Source organism: Protopterus annectens, chromosome 11.part0 (assembly GCF_019279795.1).
Source record: "Protopterus annectens isolate FY-2018-M chromosome 11.part0, PAN1.0, whole genome shotgun sequence".
Classification (NCBI taxonomy): Eukaryota; Metazoa; Chordata; order Ceratodontiformes; family Protopteridae; genus Protopterus; species Protopterus annectens.
In genome coordinates this window covers 1145809352-1145833798 of record NC_056745.1, presented here as the reverse complement: position 1 = coordinate 1145833798, position 24447 = coordinate 1145809352, and the positions used below count along the sequence as shown (strand labels likewise).

General features: G+C 38.5%; 1 protein-coding gene across 1 annotated transcript in view; it reads left to right on the top strand.

Annotated features, from left to right (window-relative positions):
* CCDC146 (coiled-coil domain containing 146) overlaps positions 1-24447 on the top strand; it is a 4019163-nt gene that overhangs the window by 2860786 nt on the left and 1133930 nt on the right. Inside the window, exon 14 of the mRNA XM_044088498.1 lies at positions 10643-10867. Within this exon, the coding sequence (XP_043944433.1) occupies positions 10643-10867 (225 nt within the window). The remainder of the gene's footprint in view (positions 1-10642; positions 10868-24447) is intronic.

Below are 24447 nucleotides of genomic sequence, written 5' to 3'. Positions count from 1 at the left end.
ATTCAACAAGGCCTTACTGTGTCTAGGCTATTCTAATTCTGTATCATAACTCAAAAATAATGTCCTTAGGTATGCCAATTTGTTCACCAAGTATTTCTGATAGAGTAGTCTGCAGGGAATTTTTAAAAGTCTGCCAACTCATTGCACTCTCAAAAGATATGTTCTCAGTTACCTTTTTTGTCCCTATTACACCTCCAACATTTGCAATCTGCTTGAAGAAAAAATCTTTGGAATCTGCTTGGGGTATAAAAATACCTATGCAAACACTTCCAAGAAAAGATCCTAAATCTTCTAGACTTTATTGCATATTTGGTGGCCATACATAGATCCCTAATTGTTTCTTTGTGAATTGCTTATCAAATATATCTTTTTAATCCTTTCTAACCTCCTCTAATTAATTCCTATAGTTATCATACAGTATTTTATATCCCCTTCTAAGTATCCCTTTTTTAACAGCAGCTTCGGTTCTAGATTCTACATTTGCTTAGGATCCTCCTGTTTATTTCGCCTAGCCTGTACTCTGATATCAATCCCTGACCGGGGAAGGTAATCTCTTGCCTGCAGCCCAAATTAATTCTTGGCCTCTTCCCATTCCCTTACCTTTCCCTCTCTAATTATTTGTCCCCATTACCTTGGTTTCTTTGTCAGTTTTCCCCAGTAAATTCCACCCCTCTCTTGCCTATTCTCTGTATCCCTAATTGCAGTAATCCCTTTCAGCAGAACCTCTTTCTCCATCCCTGCATTGGCATAGTTCTTAGAATAATTTCTATTACTTTATTTATATAATATTTTTTCTAATTTCTCCAAATCTTTTGGGTTTCTAATACCATGATGGGAATGGACCCCATTCCTAAGTCAAAGTAAAATTAAAGTTCATGAAATTAGTATTGTTTCAATCTTTGACGTCAGCCAAAAGTGGTCTTCACAGCTACAGCAATGTGCCCAGTAATGACTCCTTCTGCAATTCGTACAGGGTTATATGGCTTGGTAACATATTTAAATATGATTATAGATTCTTTTTTATAAGACCCGTTGCTTCTACTACTGCTATTGGAACTGTCTGGGTATCTTTCTTCTACATTGCTCTCGTTTCTGCCTGTAGATCCTGGTATTTTATAACATTGTGTCTCTCTGTACGCAAGACACTGTAGTGGTGATTTCAATGATCAATGCTACTTTTGTCTTCTTTTCTTGGACCACTATATCCAGTTCTCTAGCATCTTTCTTTTGGACTGTTGGTAAAGGGTGAACCCTATGTGATATAAACTTCATCATTTTCTATGACGCTTTGTGGCTCATGTTTCCAATGTTTTTCAGCCACTTCGATACCATGATGTTTGCACAATCCCCAGTGCAACAGTCTTGCCACATTATTATGCCTTTCAGTATACAGTCCTTCTGCCATTAGTGTGTCGCAACCAGCAACAAGGCGTGTGACTGTTTCTAATTTGGTTTTACAAAACTTACATTTGTTTGTTTCTCCCACATGTTCAATGGACTTTGTAAACCAGCGTGTATGTAGCCCACTGTCTTGGGCTGCCAATATTAACCTTTCATTTATTGGTTTGAATTCACCTCTCCTTAACCATTCCTGCATTTGTTCCTGATCAATATGAGGTTCTTCCAGAAGTTTTCTATACTTGAAACTATATTTATGTTTTTTTCCACATTTCTTGTCTTCTCATCTGGTCATTCACTTTATATTCTTTCTTTTGTTTTTTGGCATATTCAGTTGCTGCCTGTTTTTTATCTGCTTCTGGTTTGATTTCCATTCCTGCTTGATGTCGATATGCTTCTGCTAAATTAAGCAGATAAGTTATCTTAGATCTATTCTCCTCATGTTTCAAAACTTTCACTACATTTGGATCTTGTGAGGTCAGTAGATATTTATGGAGTCCTACGATTGCAGATCTATACATGTAATCAATTTCAAGGAGGCCCATCCCTCCTTCGGAACAGGGAATATATAATCTTGGTATACACTGTTTTTTATAAATCATTTGGTGAGCATGAAGCATCTTTCTTGTTTTAATATCTAATCTATCCAGCACTTTTTGGGGCAAGTCAATCACTCCAAAACTGTAACTTAGGATAGAAAATGGGGAAGAGCAAATCGATTTATAGCTTGGATCTTGTTCCTAGATGTCAGTACTGTGCTCAGGATTAATTTAAGTCTTCTAAAGTATTCATTACTGAGTTGTATTCACATTTGTTCATGTTTTATTGCTGATCCTTTACCAATTTCCAAGTATTATACTCTTCCTCTTGCTCAAGTTCTTTTATATCACATTCTTGTCCCAAACTGATGTTTTCCTGGTGCTGCAGTTTTCCTGCTTTAAAGGTTGCTTTTGCACATTTGTCAAGACCAAATGACATTCTAATATGATCTGAAAAAGTTTTGACAACCTGATCCTCATCCGATGAGCTATACAGTTTTAAATTATCGACAAAGAGAACATGAGAAGTAATTAGAATTTGTTGTTTTCTAGGAGTCATATTGTAGCCATGGCCTAAGCTGTTAAGTAAACAGCTTAATGGGTTAATTTTAAGGCAGAATAGCAACGGTAACAGAGAGTCACCCTGGAATATCTCCCTTTGAATTTTTATCCCTGGGATAATAATCTGTCCTTTATCATGGCTTAATTGCAAAGTGGCCTGCCATTGTTTCATGGTTACTGTAATGTAGTCAATCAGTGTAGGGTGTATCTTATACATTTTTAATGATCCTTTGTTCCATATAACTATGTTTTATTGCCCTTTTGTTGTACTGCCATAATTGAGTTTTCTTCTAAATGACTATAAACTCTGTCATATTCTGTATGGTTATTGTTATAATCCTTAAGAATCTGCATTTAAAATCTCAGTCTGTCCTTGGTTCTTGAGCTTCCCCTGTTTCGTCATTGTCCCTCTCCACTTTGAATTATAGCTTTCTCCTTGTGCTATGTATAGGAGCATTAACTGTGTAGCTCTGAAATACCCCCGTTCAAATCAGGTAATCCCAAACCACCTTGTTGTATTGGAATAATCAACCTATCCCACTTGACAAATGCCCTCTTCCCCTCCCAGATAAAATCCTTCAACTCTTCATTAATTGCTATCAACAATTTCTCCTCTGGTATATAAAAATGTACCTGCCTTGTGTATAAGACTAAAGAAACTAAAAACATTTTCACTGCTTGTATCTTGTCACACATATTCATAGAACAAAGCTTCCAAGTTCTCAGTTTTAATTTGTTCAGTCTCTTCCCACATTTCATTAGCTGCCATAACAGAATCCTTTTTAACCCATACTCCTAGGTACTTTATTTTGTCACGTCTCCACAGATATGGGTATTGCCAAACCAATTCTTGTATGGGTAGATAAGTTTACAGCCATTTTGTGTTCCGAAAATACTTAAAATTGTCTCAGAATGTTCCACAACACTGAAATGTCTTTTGCTGGTTTTATCAGGTATAAAATAATATCATCTGCAAATAAACCCAACTTTTCTTGATTACCTTATCAATTATGTCAATGAATTTCTGAGTCCCTTTTTTTCTTTGCCAGTAGTTCTAAGTATAACACAAATAACAAAGGGGAAAGAGGACACCCTTACCCAAAGACATTTTAAATACTGAGGCAAACTTGATATGTGTAAAAGCACACAATTAATGTATTTGTCGCGGTTAATGTCTGTGATACTCAGTGATTCAAACTTGCTACTTAATAATGCGTCTTTGTATGAAATACTGTATCAATCAATTATTCTTAGTGTTAGAAGCAATGTAACACACAACATGCATTACAAATGTGTTTCTGCAATGCTATGTATAAAGGATAAATAAAAAAATAAATAAAAATGTAATAAAACTTGTTTGAAAAAATAATGTCCTTTTTATTGGTTTTGCATGCCTTCCCCCACCCATTAGCCTTCAGTGTTTTCTACCACAAAAAGCTACCCATACTTCTCAATTGTCAAATGTTGTGAACTCAGTCAGTCATTTTATCCCTCAAAAACTTGTCATACTATGGAGAGATGGCAACTATATGCATTGCTAAATTGAATTTAAAGCAGTAATTCATAAAGATTTGGTTGTGCTTTATAGTGTTAGATGTGATACTACTAGACTGCATGGCACTTAACTTTATATTTGCAAAATGTGGAACACTGCCTGTCCAAAATGCGGAATAAATGGGCAAAATGTGTAAACCTTATTAACAGCTTCAACTATGAAGCTCATAGTATGGAGTATGATTAATAATTTATTTTGATAAATTAATATGATTCAGTGCTGTTTATCATTACATATTTATGAAAAAATCTTACCAATGAATGTGTGATAGACCATTTCAGTGTGGAACAAGTATGGGATATGGATTTTTTTAAGACTGAAAATGAGGAATGCTCCCCATATTGAGGTACAGAGAGGTATGCTTGATTGCCATGCTCTGCACCAGCAGTTTCATTTCTGATCATGTATCACATTTTGCGTACACACTTTGTGTGTGATTGCCTTTAGATCACCATTCCCTGGCTCAGTCATACTTAGGGACACATTAATACCTTCCTTAACAAACATATGATTTGGTGTTTCAGGGGTTAATTATTAACTGTAGTTTATATTGTAACCATGACTTGGTGTTAGCAAGTATTTAAAATATCTTCCAAGAAATGCATTTTCCAGAGCATATATTACATGTTGTGTATGGACTGAATCTGACTGACATGCACACTGATTTAGTCACCTATTATGTCAACCACCGAACCAAATGAGTTGGCTGCTACCAGTTTCCTTTGTTTTGTTTGACAAATAGTCATGCACACACTGAGTCTGAATTCTTCACTGAACGTGTTAAAAAAGCAATCTGGAACTCTTAAAACCATACTGGCTTTCATTTATATCATACAGACTCTAGGTCTAACTGACATTAATAGGACAATTACATTCATTTATAAAAATTGGTAGAATACCTCTGAAACCCAGGAAAAAAGTCTCAGTATTTGATATTGCACAGAAAATTAAGAACTGATGACACAACTGGCAAGCTGCTAACATACAGATACTAATGCACTATGTAGGCTGTTCAAAAGAGTCAGTTATCATAGTGTGCTTCACCTTCAACACTATACCTTTGGCATAGAGCCATGCTAGGAATTGATTGAACTGATGTCATTCATGGGGCCTGATCATACCTCTCAACCTGGAAACATCAAATATCTGGACAAGGCCCATGAAAAATAGGTACAAATCTGTATGCTGATTAACATAAAATTTGCGTAAATAATTACCTAACCTTGCCCACTCTGGCATTTTGGGATACCAACTTTCAAACGTAAACTGAAGAACAACCAAAATGTGGCACTAGAGTTCCCCTGCAGCCATTCCAGTGTCCCATTACCTGGCTATTTTGCCCCATTTACCATAAACACTGTGTGCGTACTACTTTACTTCTATAATGATTATTTGGATTTTATTTTTACATTTTATATCACAACGTACAAACACTAATAGACATCTGCTAAACAAAGCAATACTGTCTCACAATGAAAATAGACTTGGCATTAAAACTTCTCTGCCCTTGAAACTCACATTCATTAAAACAGCATTGAAATCCACACTACATTCAAAGAAAATGCATCTGGCCAGTGGTGGATAAAGATTACCTTTAGGCTGTTTTCAAATCATTGGCCCCTTGCACACAAAACAAGAAACATACATGTGTTCTTTGATACACCTTCCTGACTTTATTAAATTATATTCCTTGTATAATACAGCACACTTATTAGACAGAGCACATTTTAAATGTATTCTTTGAACATTTTTTCCAGTAGGTAATGAAACAAAATGCATGAACCAATAATTACAAAACTTCCCAATTCAGAACATTTCCATCATAAAAGTCTACTTCCACACCCACATAATATATATATATATATATATATATATATATATATATATATATATATATATATATATATATAATTACAGTAGTGTAACCCACGGGCATCCTGCACAGCTTCTTGCATTTATTTTCAATTTCAGTTTTGTTTTTTTTTTTTGGGGGGGGGGGGCAAAACGCCAAAAACCAGGGACACATTTCTAACATTGCTTGTATAATTTTGGAAAGTTGCTTGAATAAAATGTTGTGTTACCACCATGCATTTCACTGCCAAGTCTTGAACCCAAGACCCTGTGCACTATAGTCAGAGCAACACACCACTGTGCCAAATTAGCAGTTTCCTGAAGGACAAGAAGACTGAAACTTAAATGGCTATCATTTAGTGAATTCAGTTCTCACTTCTCACTGTAGCTCTCAATGTCTTAGCACAAAAAACCTGGACAAAGCCAATAATGGGGGATTACAGCCCCAAAATAGGATCAAATTTCAAATACTGATCTTATAAACTTAGAAAATTGCTAGAATAAAAGGTTTTGTGTTGCCATTTATTTTCTGAAGAATATGAAGTATGAAATTCAAATGCCTGTCATTATTTAGTGAATTCAGTCCTTCAGTGATTTGCCACATAAATCCTGAAAACCACTGATTTTATGCAGAACAGATGAAAATATGAGGCATAAATTCACAAGTGTGGTGGCTAGGGACTTTAGGCTCTTTTTACCTTGTACTCAAAGATACATGCTTTGAGCTGAGTACCTCCAGCCACCAGGTGTATTAAATTGGGGGCATTTACACACAGACACACACACACACACACACACACACACACACACACACACAAACTGTGATATGCTCCAATATGCTTGTCTCCTCCCCACTTCTTTCACAGGGACTGCAATTGTGTCAACACACAGAAATCATAGCTGTCTAAGGTCAAATCAGAGTAACAGAATAAACACGTTTGGGATGCTAAAACCACTACACTTCTCCAAATTTGGAGCAGTTGACATATATGCAATAAAGTAGGGGGTACCAGCCAGAGAAATGTTTTAATGTTGGTGTGATGTGATTTGTGACTGGCAGCATTGATGGGGCCCCCTTCTAGCACAGGACCCCGAGGAGCCTTGTGCTAGATCTGGCTATGTGATGCAGTAAGCAGAGCTGGCACCTTGGTAGTGGTAGGCTGTTGGAAGTCGACCACTGTTCCAAATTCCGTATAATTCCAAATCCTGGTGAAGGGAAATAGATCATTGGTAAGAAGTATACAGTGTCAACTATAACCTGTAGTCGTTAAAAAGGAGCAATATTTGCCTGGGCAGTCATTTCCAGCTAGGCTAGCATTTACTAGAGTTTACTTGGACCAGAACAAGGGGCAAGGTAACAAGCAGTGTGCATTTTGTGACTGTATTCCAACAGCTATATTAGTAGGACATGATTTAGCTGATACATTACCTTGGGTGCACAAAGTTATATGTAGCCCGGCATGGAAGAAAGCATGTAGTTAATGCAGCAACAGGGGATGATGAGTGGTAGCATCTCTGGCATTCCCACCAACTCCAACAGAAGTTGTTGATGTGGCAATGTCAAGGGGGCAGCTAGGTAGTGCCAGCATGGGAGTCTGAGCCACAACTGTCAAAAGGTACTGGGCTTCCTTTGGAAGAGGCTACTTCAAGGGGAGAGGTGGGTGATGGTAGCAAACCTAAATCTGAGGCAGAGCTGTCAAAATATACTACATGCCTTTTGGAAAGGGAACTGGGGAGGATCACACAGAAAGAACTGAGGCATACTCAGTTGTCAGATCCTGCCTTACAGAGTTTGACTCAGGGCAGTCTGTATAGTGGGACAATAATAGACTAGACTACTCCAAGAGGGCTAGAGAGAGAGGGGGAGAGAAGTGATGCAGCAGTCTGTAGTACAAAGGGCCTACTGACAGTCACTTTTGGTCATACATTAAAATATTTAATTTTTCAGGCAGTATGAGCATAAAGCATATGAAATGAAGGTTTAAGCAAATTAAGCAAAATGTCTGTTTGCTAGGTATTACAAGGACGTAATGGGGTACTCCATGGCATATGGGCAGTGTGCCAAAACTTAAGGTTGGAACCATTTAGAAAGGTAACCATAAACCTTGAAGAGCCTCTTATCACCCCAAATGTCGCAGATAAGAAGTGTCTGTTGGTGGTGGTGGACTAAGTTACTGGGTATCTGGATATTGTGGTTCTGTCCTGATTTGAGGCAGAAAAGGTGATAAATGCTCTGTTATAAGTTTTCAACTGGGTAGAGTTTTACCAGGAAATACTGACAAAGATTCTAATTTCATTCCAGACCTGTCAGACTGAATGTGGAAGCATTGTTGAGTTATAGAAGAGGGGGATTCTGTGGTAGATCTTCTCAATGGGCTCAATCTGACTCCTCAGTGGTTAAGGTAGTACTTTCACAGTAGCTGCCCTACCCAGGTTCAGGAAGTCCCTGGAGTACTGCAGGAGTCTGGTACTTGTTTATTGGTAAGCCAGAGTTTACAAGAAACTGAGTAATCACACGGAGTCAAAAAATTTCCCTTGCTTAGGAGGAATGAGGCCATAGAACAGTGGGATGAGACTAAATATCTAACTACTGTTGATCTGGGTAAAGGTTACTGGTAGGTACCCTTGATACCTGCAGTGAGAGAGAGGTCAACTTTTGTGACCCTTTTTGTGTTATATGCATTCACCAAAATGTCCATTACTATGAAAAAAAAATGTCCCATTAACTTTCCAGAGTTTGGTAGATTACATCTTAACATGAGTGAGAGACTAATTTCTTGCTTACTTGGGTGACACTGAAATCTTCAGTCAGACCTGGCAAGAACATATCCAACATGATAGGGAAGTACTGGGTAGTCTAAAATGAAAAGGGTTAACTCTTGAGGTAAGTAAATGTTAGATACAAATGACAAAGATATATTAGTCTTCAAGTGGGTGATGCTATGATTAGGCTAGATCCTGCCTAGGTGAAGGTTATACAGCCAAGGCCTACTCCTGTTGCAAAAAAAAACAGGTAAGGGCATTCCTAGAGATAGTGGTGTACAACAGAATGTTAGTACCACGCTATAAGACAATAGTCACTCCTCTTACAGAACTTACACCAAAGGATAGACCAAATAATATTCTTTGCCCACCAGCCTATGGACAGACATTCCATAAGCTCAAGGTTGCCTTCAGTGGGTGCCTTGTGCTAGCCAACCTTAATTACAGTGAAGAGTTTATTGTGCAGTTAAGTGCTTCAAACCATGGTTTAGGAGTTGTATATACCATGGTTTAGGATGTTTCCTCAGAGGAGAAGGAACACCCAATAATATATCTCAACAACAGACTTTAGCCCACAGAGAAATCTTATGCGGCTATAGAAAAATAAATGTATCTATCTATCTATCTATCTATCTATCTATCTATCTATCTATCTGTCTATTTATTACTGTTTAATGATCATGAAGGTCCAACTGGGCAAATCCCATTTTCAGTGGAGGCCCAAGGAGAAAAGGTCCATCCAAAAAGAGCATCTTGGCTCTCCGTAAGTTTCATGCCTGCCTGTAGGGTAGAAAATTCAGTGTGGTCACCGATCACAGTCCCTTAAAGTCATTATTCAAGGCCAGTAGTTAAAATGTTCGGCACTCAAATAAAGCTTGGTATCGCAGTCCTGCAAACATGATTGTCCAGCAAAGGCAAAGTGCAAATAATGTAACTGCTGATTGCCTGTGAAGACAAAGGACTAGGTAATGCATCCAAGGGTTACACCCTCAACTCAGCCTTCACTTCTTGAGAGTGGCTCAAGAAAATCTGCTTAAGGCCTACACAGGGGTGGGTAAGACTGTATATTAACCTTCATCTTTTTCAGTATGCCTATAAAATGCCATGAAATCTTTAATTATTGAACTTTAAAAGCTTGTAGTGGTTATGTTTATTAACTGGTAGAACAGTACTGCTATCTGTTTGAGAAGGTCTGCTGACCTACACCTCTGAAGTAGAAAGACTGTCTAGCTAAAATTTACATCTTGTTATGGATACAGATATATACACATATACATACATATATATTCCAGTTGACATATTTTGAAGAGTGGAACAGTAACTGGAATTTTCCATGCTTAGTATAGCTGGTGGAAGTACCACTAAAAAGCAAGAGTGTTGTATCACTGAAGACCACTATCCCCTTCCTAGAAACTATTGTTTGTATGTGCGTGCATGTGTGTATGTGTGAGCATGAGCACTTGCACGTGTAGTTTATTCAAATTAAAGCTATTATAAATAATCTAGCACTCCAAACACTGCAAGGCAGTGGTTTCATAGAGAGGTGGGAGAATGGCCTAGGAAGCTAGGGCTTGTAGTTCTGCTCTATGGATGTTATGTGTGAAAGCTATTTGGTCTATCTGTATAACCCAAGATAGCAATGCACTGACTCTACATACTCATAAAGCCAAACTTCACTTACTTCTTTCAGCTTATCAAGTTATAATCATATATATTTATATTTTATCTTTTTTTATTAATATTTATCAGGGCACTGGTGCAGATTGAAGGTCTCTTCAAATTGAACCCTCATATATTGAGAACAGTGGTGTGAATTTTGTGCATACCTTGATGGCCATTATAGTAATGGCAATACCTATCTTATTCATATCATATATCTAAAATTTTTGGACCAGTGGAAGTTATATGCTTACTAAAATTACATAAATTAATGAATCGTATGTAGGAAGACTGACTTTTTTCCATTTTCGTGCAGAATGCTGCAAAAGTATATCCTGAAGCACTCAAGTAGTCACATGGTCAGGGACAGCCTAAAAAATGATGTTGCAAAAGTGAGCAAGTTACTTCAAGAAATGAAAGAGAGAAGGGAGCAGCAGAAGCTGGAAACTGGCAGACTTACTAGTATGATTAACCAGCTTGAGGAGGACATGGTAGAGCTGCAGAAGAAATATGAAACAGCTGTTAAGAATCGTAATGACAGGTAACAGTAATTGTTTTTTTCACTATATTAACTATATGGCCCAGATCTGTACTTGCTTTTTTTTTTTTTTTTTTTAGATTTGCTTTTTTTTTTCTTTTTTTATATATAAAATTATATGTATCTAATTAGATAGGTATTTTATTTAGCAAAAGCTGTTTTAAGAATACTGTGGACCATAAAAATGCTATCATAAGGAAGAGAGTACTAATACAGTCAAGGCCTACAGTGTTTGATTCCAATATGACTTATGTGTATGTGCAAAATTAGCTATTTCATGGTGCTTTTCCCCCCTCTAAAGAAGCACCATTGTCTCACACTTCACAAAGCCAAATACCCATCCATTGAGCACAGGTCTGCCCTATCAGTCTGCTGTCTCATTCTCAGACAATGTAACCTAGGCCATTGCCTTTGTCATAAAAATGTATTACTAAGATCCTTTATTAGGTTCATAGGTTCTTGTTAAGCTTTTTGCCTAGGTTACTATTGAGAAGCTCAGCCACATCATACAACACTGGTGGGAGACTAACAGTTTCTCCTACTAAGCTGATTTTCCACACATAGCCCAGGTGAAAGTCTTCAGTCATCCATCCAATCATCCCGACTGTTTTTAGAGCTTGTTGGAGAACCATCTACTGGATATGTAAGGGCAGCATTGGGTTAGGTGCCTGTCATGAATTTGATGATGCTAATGTTGTAGTACAGGGTTTTGTCCCTAGTGTGAGTGCTTTAACACTGGTTCTATTTAGGTGAAGGAGGTCAAAGAGTGGTAGGTCATTAATAACACAGAAGACTGAGCAGAGATTGCTCCTGAGCATCTTGTACAACACTGAGTAGAGGAATAAGGCTGTTATGGCTTTTAGGTATCACAGTAGCTGTGGGTAACGATACCAGAGATCATTTTAGTGAGGAAACTAAGATTTCTCCTGCTGCTTTTACATGCTTAGAGAGGTGCTTGCTGAAGGTGGTGTTATATTCTGCGATGGGCCTAGTAAGGAAGGAATAAAGTGGTTCTAGAATATTGTTGGGCCTTGAGGAGATACCACAAAGAATACGCTGTGCAAGGTAAAAAGATTTTATAACCATGACAGATATGTAGTAGTCAAAGGAGTTTATCAACATGTATTTAAGTGAAATGTTATCCATACTGTATACAGTAGTGATGCTAGCTTTACAAAAGGAAACTGTCTTGCATTTCTTGATCCTAGGGGTAAACGCACAACTAACACACCAATTGCATTTGGCCCAGCCCTTTCTGGAGAATTTGAGTATCTGAATGGGATTTGATAACCACCTTCAGTTTGCAGTTGTCAACAGGTGTGGTTAGTCATAGTCCCTTAATATCAGCTTTCTTTTCAGAAAAGTATGTAATAAAGAGGAGTGATGCTAAGACAGAGCTGGGTGGGATACCAGTGGTGGTAGTTTTCTGTCTATAGTGAATTCCCCGACCTTAATGATCAGGGTTCTATCAGATAGCTAATTACTAATCCAGCAAGCTGTGTGTGGGTTTAGTTGGAAAAGTGTCATTTCAATAATCCCAACATGGAGAACAGTGTTGGATGCCTTTGCAAGTTCCAAGTAGGCAGTATGGACTATATGTCCTTTATCTAAGGCTTCAGTAACCCTTTCAAAGAATTCAGTCAGGATGAGCAAGCATGCTATGCCTTTTACAAATCCAAACTAGTATGTATCCAGGGATAAAAGGTCACCTATATCATTATTTTTAATTCAGCTGTAATACATTCTTTAGCCTTGCACATAATACTAATGAGACTAATAGACAAATTCAAGAGGTTAGGTACAACCCTTATGTCCCCCATTAGATAGCCAGCTGTCTCACAGACAGGACCCAGGAAGTTGGAATTGGGGAGTCCACCTCTACAAAGAGGCCAGTCACAAGCAGAGTCCCTCAGGCATTGGTCTTGGGACCACTCCTTTTTGACATTTACTTCTCTGGAGTCAAAGCCAATGTCAGTGGCCTCTGACTAACTATACTTGCAGATGATTGTAAATTAGAAGCGGTAATAGAATTCCCCACCATTGCAAATGTTCTCCAGGAAGGGCTATCAGAAAAATAATAGGTGTCAGAGCCATGGACTAAAACTAAATCCCTAGAAATGTATAATGGTGTTCTTTGGGAAGTCTTCCATTCTTGGTAACTTTCATATTGACAACACACCCTTAAGAGTTGACCCAGTTGTCAGGGACTTGGGGACATACATAGACAGTAATCATTCTATGCTATGCAACTTATAAACAAAGGTGTGTCATGTAGGTCCAAGGAAGTCATTGTTCCACTGTATTTGGCATTCATCAGACCTATTATTGAGTACAGTACCCCTTTTGGTATGTACCTAACCAGGTATGACCAACAATTGGAATGTCCACAGAGGTTCCTCACTAAAAGAATACAAGGGTGTAAGTTTCATGTCCTGTGTAGACCGCCTCAAGGCCCTATCCCTGCAGTCTGTTTACTACAGGCTATTGAAGGGAAATCTATGTCTGGCATACAAGGCATTGTCAGACCCCACTATGATGGTCCTGCTGCATATCCACAAAGCAAACAGCACCAGAATTACCCATTCTAAAGACTTAAACCTTGCCTGTCACATAATCAGAACTTACTGGAGAGTCAGGAATGTATCTCACAGGCTACCCCTTCTCTGGAACAGACTCCCCATCTATGTGAAGCAGAGCTCCTCCCTAACCCAATTCAAGTGTAACTTGGACAACTGGATGGGGAACAGGAGCGTCATCCCTGGTTTGGCACATATGTCTCTAATGGATATAGGTAGCTTGTAAATGATTCATCTCTCAGGCCCCTGCTTGTAAATGTTTTATCTCCCAAGCCCCTGCTTATACTTGTCAAGTGTACCAGAACTTGTCAAAGATTTGGGATGCATGGCCAGGCTTAAAAAGGCTCTTGTGTTCATTAGCCTGGTAAATACCTATAAACCTACCTTTACAATGTTGGGATATCCATCAAGTGAACTCTGCACTTCAGTCCACTGCACAACCCTATCACTTAATTTACACTGGATATAAAATTTTCTAATAGATTGGTTAACAAAACTAACTGTAACACCATCTCTATTACTGTACTTAAGAGGTATGATTTTACTGTACTAAGCTGCAAACTCAGTGCTGATGTAACCCCGTCTGATCCACCGTCTCCCAGTCTAGGGTTTTTAAAAGTCCCAAGCATCACTACTCATCTTTAGGGCAAGTTGGACTCTTACACTGGTCTTCTGCTGGTGATCTTATCTGACAGTACTCTGATTAATCTGTTTTTTTTTTGTTTCATGTGTTTCATTATATTTTATTTGTGTATTTCTGTTCATAATTATTCATTCTTTCACTCATTGGGCTATTCAACCTTTCACCTAATATTGCTTTCTTACTATTTCCTCTTTTTTTTAATTTCTAGTGTTAGTCACTCTGTACATAATACAAATACATCATTAATTGCTTACATTTATTTTAATAAGTACTCTGCTTATGAATGCATGATTACTTGCTTATATTTATTTTAATAAGTACACTAATTATGATTTATTTTTGCTTGATATAGCTGGACAGTGGCGGAAAAGGGATCTAAGCTACTAAGTTTACTTACATGCTTAAAATGAGTAATTTAATTAACTACTAGTGAGCATATAAATATGTGAGTGAGTGAGTGTATGTGTGGGTATGTGCATGTGTGTAATGTAACACAAATACTTATAGAGAATCAACATACTGAATCATGAATTTAAAGCTGAATGATTGTAATAAATTCAAACACATTTAGTGAACCTAACAGGTATTGCATCTAAACCTTTCTGGGCTAAAAGACTGTGCAATTCTCATTTGTTAAGTAAAACCTTTATACCCCAAAATGACATTGTGGTATGTTGAGGCACGGGCTAAAAACTTGAGCATTTGTCAAAGTATACTCACACCATATATCTAGCATCGGCTTTTAATGTATTTTATTTCCAAATTATGTGATAATGCACTTGCAATAATATTAATAAAGTACTACTAGATTGTTTAATGCTGGAGGAGCATACTAACCATTTCAACTCACAAATAAAATACCAATTTTAATGGGCAGTGTGTATTTATTTCTTCACTTTCGTAAGGCCATGAACAAATTATCTCTTAAAATATTATCATGTCCCTTTAAGCATACTAACCAGTGTAAACTGCAGCATAGGTTCAAGAAACTCATCAAAACTAGGTCACATTTGCATTGTTTTTGTCTGAAGTTGCAACCATAATGTTATTCATATTTAAGTCATAGTTGATCTAAAACAAATACAAAACTAGCTATATCCCAATTATTATGCCAAACATGTAGCTGATGCACTCCAAAAATATACTATGTAAAATCATATTTCTTTGAGCAATGTAGCACAAATCTAACTTCCTGCACAAAATCTCAGAACATAAATAATCTTGAATTCAGTACATATAATAAATTACAAGTCAGGTTTGACAGCCTGAATATACATTTGATTTTGATTTGTGGTGACATCACAATTTGCCTTCTTAGCTGGAGTTTGTTTCTCATCTTTAAGTGCACCAAATCATGTAATCTGGAAGACGAGGTCCATTCCTGGCAAATGCAAGACTGATGGCCATCAGGCATTAGGCTTGACACCTAAAATGTTCCCAGGCAACAATACCCTGACCCTTTACCCATAATAGTCTGGGGTATGAACTGCAGATCAGAGAAACATCCCCAGACTACAGTTACCTACTTGATGGTAAATTGCTCTTCAGCATTATTGTAAACTGGTCTTCTTCAGTTTATCTCTCTCTTTATTTCTAACACAGAGTTCAGGTCAGAAACTGGACTTTTGGCAATGTTTTTATATTTAATATATTTCTATATTTTCCTCTTTCAAGCTTTTGGTATTTCCTTGCCGCTCACCTTCTTAAACACTATTAGTGTTTTTCCTGATGTTTTGGCAAATATTATCTATTTTTTTTTGCTTTGCAGAATTGAAGTATGGTAATTGTTACATTTACTTGTTTTGGTGTTGTTACTGATCCTCAGGTGTCTTTTCTCAACTTAACATTATAGTTGTTCTTAGCATATTAAAATGTACCTGTGTGATTCTTTACTGTACTGGCCTTCAGACTACATGTTGACATGCTGAATATTGGTACAGCGGTAGCGTTGTTGCCTCACAGCAAGAAGTTCTCCTGTTCGATTCTCGACTGGAGTGCCTTCTTGTGGAGTCTGCATGTCCTCTCCATGGTAGAGTGGCCTCCAAAAGACATGTGTGAATGGGCGTGCCTTTGCTGAAGGTTGGGCGTCGGGCTGGCAACTCGGCACCATAAAAATCTACTGCCAATCATTAGGGGACCGGAGTTCCACTTTGGCGACCCCTAACCGGGAAAAGCCGAAAAGACAAACAACAACTGAGAGTGATATTTGATAGAAACCTGTGTCATGTATCCACAAAATGTAAGCTTCCTCAACAATGATGGCATTCCTAAATATTTCTATTGTTTAGGTGAAGAGCGTAACATCGCTAGATGTGATATTTGACTTTGTTTTGCTCCAAATAGCCTGCAGGTTAAGAAAAAGATACATTTAAATTATTTTTGATGAAATACACACACACACACACACACACACACACACACACACACACACACACACTTGCTGGTGGAGTCAGTAAACTCTCAACTTTGAAGGAACTTTCAGACCCAGAGCTGTCAACCTAGACCTTGACATTAGAGCTGATACTCATTACTATGACCTCTAATCCTCCAAAGCTTAACAGAGTAACATGAAACATAGTACTGAAAATACAGACCTTTCTTTTTAAGTCCTAAAAAATAGTTCATATGGTTTTGTACATACATTTATCTTGAGTAGCATTTGAAAAGTCACGTATTAAAATTGTAAAATAAGCAAGTATGATTAACTGATAAAGAAGTGTCTCAAGTAATGAGCTCTTTGTCAGTTTCTACAAGGTCACTTTCTGTTCCTCATCCTGAGATAGACTACAACAAGCTTATTTCTTTGGATTAAACAAAAGATGCCTGCTGCCTTATCCCACTTTAGTTTCAGGGAGGATAGAGGTATTTTTATTGCTTAATGCTTTTCTGCTAGGTCATCCTCATTTTCCTTACTGGCACTTATCATACTGGTACAGAGGTCAGTCTCAATCAATATGATGGGATATCTGTTTTTTTTACAAGGTTCAAGGCCTGTCTTCTCAATGCATTCCTTTAATGGAGGGGGCATCATACAAGAGCAGAGAATGGGGCTAGAGAAAGTGGTGGAGTGGAACTGAATATCTCTTGGCTGGAAATTTCTGTCTTCCACTTGTTATGTGAGCACTGGAATATTTTTGATGTCACTTGTGGCCTTGACCTTGGACCTACAGCCCTCAGCATTAACCGCTTTTATGTCAGCTCTGCCATTGTTCTTGATGACATTTATTTATTTATTTACATTTGTTGACTGGGAGAGTCCGACTGGACACAGGTCCGTTTTCAGAGGAGGCCCGGGGAGAAAAGCTCCACATTAAGTATTACTTGCATTATTCAGGTAAAATACATAGCATTTAAATATAAAAATTAGTCCAGCTGAGGACGTAAGACAAGAATAAAATATAGATGTAAAACAGCTGTAGAACATAGTACAATTTTAAAATATGGTGACATATACTAAACATGGTTACAAATGTAGTTGAGATTCATCAGTGAACAATTGATACAATCTGTTTTTGAGGTACATAACAGCCATTAGCAGTTGTTGCTACAAGAAGTTAGTATTATGTGGTGGGTAGCTGGGAACATGAGTAGCCAAGCCTGCTAAGAGTAGGTTGTTAGGGGGCCAAGAGAGGTAGTGGGTGGGTGGAGTGGATGGTATTGGGGAGGGGGGGTTGCAAGGGCATATCTGGCAGGTTTTTAAGTGTGATTTTAGTAAGGATTTGAAGTGGGTGCAAGAAGTTACAGAGGTAATTGAGGATGGGAGGGAGTTCTAGAGTTTGGCTATAGTGCAGGAGAATAATGCTTCTCCAGCAGAGTTATTGGCCCTTGTGACCTGTAGGAGGTTTTGTGGCTGGATCTTAGTGGTCTCGTGGTTATATAGGAGTAGATTCTGGAGGGATGGGACTTTTAGTGGTTGGTTTATTAGTTTGTGGGTGAGTGTGAGTTGGTAACATTGAAGAAGGTAGGAGAGCTCTAGCCAGCCCAGTTCTGCTTGTGAGAGACAGCGGTGAGTACAGTAGGAAGCCCTGTGGCGAATTTGGCAATTTTGTTGTAGCAGGTTTCGAGCTTATTTAGGTTGCATTGTCTAAGGTTAGTAAATATTGGAGAGGTGTAAAGTAGGGAAGGGATAAGATGAGAATTTTTTACCGAAATTTTAGCTGCTTTGGTAAGTAGTTGTTGATTTCTATACAATGTTCCTAGTTTTTTGTGCACTTTTTTAATGGTCATGGAAATGCGAATATCAAAGTTCAGTTTATTTTCTATTTCTACTCCTTGTAATTTGGTGTATTCTGTAGGATGGATGGTGATGTTGTCTTTTGCTGTGATGCTAAAGTGAGAGCTGTCTAGGGTAAGTTTGGTGGATTGGAAGATTAGTAATTTTGTTTTGTTTGAGTTGAGTATTAGTTGGGTATCGGATAACCAAGTTTCAATAGAAGAAAATGCTTCCTGTGTGACTTTTTGCAGTTCGGGCAGGGAGTGGGCTGTGCAGATGATGGTTGAGTCATCTGTGTATTGTATGAGTGTGCCATGTGTTGTGGCTGAGGCTAGATTATTGGTGAAAACAGAGAAGAGTAGGGGTCCCAGGGTGAACCCTTGGGGAACCCCTATGGAGACTGGTAGTTGGGGGGATAGGTCGACCTGCCAAACAACTGCTTGTTGGCGGTCAGATAGGTAACTCTGAAACCAGGTGATGACTGGTTGAGAGAAGGATAGGTTACTGAGAAGAGAGATGAGTTGTTTGTGTGGGACTATGTCGAAAGCTTTAGAGAGGTCTAGGAAGGTAGCTGAGGAGAGATAACCTGCATTTTTATTTTGTAGGATAGTGTTAGAGAAAGAGAGTAAGGCGGTGGTGGTGCTATGGTTAGGTTGGAAACCATGTTGTGTGTTGGAGAGGAGGTTGTTATCATGGAGGTGATCTGAGAATTGATAATGAATGCATCTCTCTAGTATTTTGGAGAGTGGTGAGAGAATAGCTATGGGGCGGTAATTGGTTAGATCTGTGGAGGGGCCTCCTTTGTGTAGGGGAATTATGTGTGAGACTTTCCATAGTGTGGGAACATAACTTTCTGACAGAGATCTGTTAATTGTGTGGAGACTTTCCATAGTGTGGGAACATAACTTTCTGACAGAGATCTGTTAATCAAGAGTGATACTGGGACATTTGAGTCAATGCTGCCAGTTTCAGTGGGTTTATTGGTCTCAGACATGGGGGTCAACTGTCTGACGTTGAATTCAGTGCTGATGTGTCAATCTTCTGTTTGGTACCAATGCCTTCATCACCAAGCACAACATTGGTACCAACATTGTTATCAATGTTGCAGACTTTCATGTATGTGTATCTCATGCAACCTGTCAAGTCCTGATGTTGGTCCCTAATCAAGTCCTAGACACTCATTTGTTTGATCTACTGGTTGTCCCACTTTTGAAGGGGCTGTCAGAAGGTCTGAAAGCCTCATACACTGTCTTTCAATGGCTTCTGGATGTCATTTTGTCTCCTTGCTCTCCTCTGACTTGTCTCCACTGAAGGCTGGGCAAGAGATCTCTATGCAAGGAGAAGCTTGCTGACTCAACCTGTGGAGTTTCCCACTTGAGATGTCAACATTTCCCCCATCCTAGAACTCTTAGATATGATGTGGCAGAAGGATGATCCACTGGCCCAGTGACCTCTGCAAAAAAAAAATCCTTAGGAGGCAATTTGGGCTCCTATAGCCTACTTCCTTGACTATTTCATCAATAGATAAGCTGGCTGAATTGGATACGACTATAAAGTGAGATAAAATGAAATTGTGCCTCCCATACCAGAGACAAGTCAGGATCCCCTGGCTGTCCTGTAGGTTCATAGGTGTGTACTAGGCTAATGGCCCTGGAGCTTTACAAGCTTAGTCCATAGAAGTGCCCTGGCATTGTGCCGCCTGATGTTAGTTCCCAATGCCTCTATCAAGTAGAGCCACTAGATTGATCTCCAGGGAGAACTTTCTATTTCCCATCCACTCATCAAGATTTCTCTTGAAGAGGGCCAGTGAGTTGCTCTGCTTGACATGTATAGGAAGTCTATTCTAGAGCATGGGCAGTCTCTGGGTTATGAACCTGTCCCTCCAACATGTTCTGTTGATTGTGGTAATGAGGTTGAGGTCTCTGGAGCGTGTGGTGCGGAGGGATTGGGATTTCTTTAGATGAATTGGAAATGTTGACTAGAGACCCCAAAGTCTGCCTTAGTTGTGATGTTGGCTACCATTTAGAAAAGTCATCTGCCCTAGAGCTCTGCTCTCCCCACTGTGATTAATCCAGAAATATGGAAATGCTCAGGAAGTAAGTTTACAAATCTTCTACCTTTTCACTCAGGCTTTTGGCCATATGTCCTACATGATTAGCTTCCAGCAAGAGCTGTTGAATGAGATGCAATAATTACTGCACCACTAGTAAGACAGACAGTTTAAATGACAGTTGCAGTTACATTGCACCAACTATATCCTCTATCTCAAACCTCATGATAAGGCTCGATATAACTCAGCAGAGGGTTTAGCTTGTGCTACTGGCACTGGCATAGATATGCTTCATTATATACACCACCACTTAATAGACTGTTGAATACACCATGGGGACATTTTCAAAATGTATCCCTTGATGGTTACACACTTTTTGTACCTAGTTGGTATTAAGTTTTAAACTATAATATCCTTTTTGAGGATACAAAGAGTCCATATCAGCTTTGGTTCAGAAATGTGAAAAATGAGAGATTTTGTGTTTAGTTACCCATTCATAGGTAGAGATATTTGGCAACAGCTGTGGAACTGCAGTGTCTTTCAGCCACCATCATCATCATTATCATCATCATTAACTCTTTTTCCCATTTTCTATATGTGGTCAGGTTGTCTTGTCAACTGTCGCCATCTCTGTTGATTCAGTACAACTCTGTTACCTTCATTGACAGTCATGTCTGACTGTCACAGGTTTTCTCTCTCACAATCCATCCACCTCTTTGCTGGACTCCCTCGTTTCCTCTTGCCTTCTTCCTGTCTGGCCCAAATCTTCTTCTGCATTTCTGCACATCTGTCTGAATCATTGTAATCTGATCTATTTGGCATTTTCTGCATTTGGAGCTACTTTGGCTTCTGCTATGTCCTCATTTCTTTGTCTGTCCCACAATGTGCATCCTAACACCTGGTTTAGGGGCTTCATCTCCATCACCTCTAGCTTCCTCAACCACTCTGCCTTTACTGGCAAGTTTTCTGTACTGTACAGTAGTATTGGTCAGATTACTGTTTTGTACACCTTACTTTTCAGCTTCTTTGGCATTCTTCTGTCATGCACTATACCTGGTCCTCTGAACCAGTTGGCTGCATCCCCTCTGATTCTAACTTTAACCTCCTCATTCAGACTTCTCTTCTCCTCAGCCATATTCCTTCTTAACTAGGTCTGCTTTTTCTGTCTTCCACTTTTTTCCTGAACTCCTTTTTCTGATGACTTCCTAGACTTTTGCTTTCCAACACCAGCTTTCTTTATATACCTTATTTCCATACCTGGGTCAGCCGTATATGTGTTCTGTAGTTCTTCATGTCCAGCTTTCTATGTTCGTAAGACCACAAGAAATTTAAGGGAGAGGATAACTGAGCATGTGAGGGACATTAGAAACAAAAAGATTGAAAATGCCCTCTATACTCACAGTACATTTTGTGTTAATTTTAACAAATTTATATTCTTTGTGATTGACAGAATTATCCCTTCAGAAAGGGGTGGGGACATCAAAACTAAGTTAGAGACATTAAAAACTGAATGGCAGTTGAGACTATATGCTTTATCACTACCAGGAATTAATGAGAACTGTTCTTTGCAGTGTATATTGAAAATAAAGGCAACCAGGTTATAGCACCTTATTATTATTAGGTGCTTGAGAACATATTAAGCATTGGTTACACATTTGTATACTTATATGCAACATTCCTATGTATGATTTTTATGTATTGTAGTGTGTTATAAGTAATTTAAACACACAATTTAATGTCATATTTTATATTTTACACATTCGATATTTATATGTACGATTTTAATAGAAAGCAGATGAATTGTACATTGTTTTTACAATAATATGAATGTTGGGGAGAAGTGATGGTGTTTTTTGCTGGAGTTGGCTCTTTAATGGAATCAATTAACCATCATGAGAGTGTTTATGTGAGGGTCACATTATTTATTTTAGATATAGAAGGGCTGGTTTTGCAACATGGTTTTACTCTGATGAAGCCCTATTCTAAGAGGGTGAAAGCACTTAGTGTTTTGTTCAAATAAAAGGTTCGGTGAGTGTACTCATAGTGGTGGCATTTTTATTTTATTATTTTTGGTTTCTGTGGTTTTGGCACTCTTTGGGTGCCTTTTATCCGTTATTTATCTTTATATTTGATCTTGTGACTGTCTGTCTTTCTGAACCACGTGTTGGCTACCATCAAGCCATTTACCAGACAGAAGTCTAGAATGGCCTCATTTTCTTTAATACTGTTGGCCCACCCATGTGGACCCAGGCAGTCCTCATATCCTGTTCCGTATGTCCTGATATGTGCATTCAGATCACCCATTATCAACACTAATTCATGTTGTCCTGCTTTGTCTAGTAGGTCCTGCAACTACTGTCTGAATGCACTTTTTTTCCTTGCTATCACAACCTTGCTGTGGGACATAGGCTGAGAGTATGAATACTGCCATCCTTCAATCAACAGCAGTCTAACCTCTGAGGCTTTGCCAGACTGTCCCACCATGTAAGCAGTCAGGACTGTCTGTTCTATGTGTGGCTGGCAGACATGAGAACTTGTGGATAAGGACAGTAATTTCAATGGAATATTTAATCCCATTCTACATCCTTACTTAGCCCTATTCTCTATACTTGACTGATTAGAGAGATCATGAATCTTTTGCAACAAAGATCAATCCAAAAGGTCCCGTCAGACAAGAATGTGTTGGGTTAACACTCTGTGTTGATTTTAGTACAGATATAAATAAAGGAGCTCAAGCCAATCATAAACCATTTCATTCCAGAAGAAACATTTTGGATGGTCATAGTACAGTCCATCATTCTCTGTCTATTAGAAGAAGATTAGATGTGCTCTTGTGATCTCCAAGCTGCCTGTTTCCACATAAAGATAACCAAAAGAGTCCAGGAGACAGCTGCACTTTCAGTTAGAAGCCTGTTTTTTTCAGTTCAGTACTCTTCTGTTTGATCTTACTTCATCTCACAGATGCATATCCATTGTTTCAGTTAACCCGAGGATAGAAGGAGTATGCTCATACAATAACAGACTGACCTGTATCTGGAAGTTTCTGATCAGAGTATTACAGTCCTTAGAACTATGACTTAAGCCTGAAAACCTGCAGCTGGAGCATTATTAGCTGTTCACATTCATCGGCTGCAATCTAGACACTGTTGCATGCAAAGCTTGCTTTCCTTTTCAGAAGCTCATTTGCCAGATTGTTCAGTCACAATGTGTCACAACCCTACTTTACTTAAAAGTCTTGGGACTGATGGCAGTGTCCATTCTTTTATAGTACCGTTATTAAGGTTTTAAAATGGAGAATTTTGCTTGACTTTCAGTGTATAGTGTTCTCGAGTTCCAGATCGAATGATTGTACATAAAAATTTTAAACACTTGCAAAGCTCATCTCATGCAGTGGTTGCAGAAAACCTGATTACAGGCAGTACTTTCCAGGCATACCTCTCAACCTCTTAGAGGAAGAAATCCGGACAAAGCCACAAATAATGGGGGGACAAACGCCCAAAAGTAGGGATGCTTTTTAAATATTGCTCTTACAAACTTATAAAGTTGGTAGACTGGGATATGAAGTCTGCAACTCAAACAGCTACTATTATTTTCTGACTTCAGTCCTCAGTGATTTGCCAGAAAAACAGAATTTTATGAGAAACTGACAAAAAATATGAGGCAAAAATCTGAACAGTTGAGAGGTATGTTTCCAAGTCCCTGCTTATCTAATTGTTGTCAGTAAAGACATCTCTGCCCGAGGATGGGAAGCCAGTTTGCACATCTTTGTGCTGGAGATGTAGGCAGTCATTCTCAGATCCAAAGCTTCCTAAGACTCCTTACCATAAGCTGAAAAAATCATTCAAACCAGTGACATTTCAATGCCAACAACATGGTAATAGTTTTGTGTATCACCATATAAGAGGAAACCCACTACTATCCCCCTTGTCAAGAGGCAGGAAATGTACTGGAATGGGCTATGTCAACCAATTATTTTCACACTGCAGACTAAATTTCTAGAGAAGTCAACTCCTTAGCAGGCAGGCTCAGTTGCTACTTGCTGATGCCACACAAATACTTCTTCAGTCTATTAGTAGCACAAACTCTGTTCAATCAGCAGGG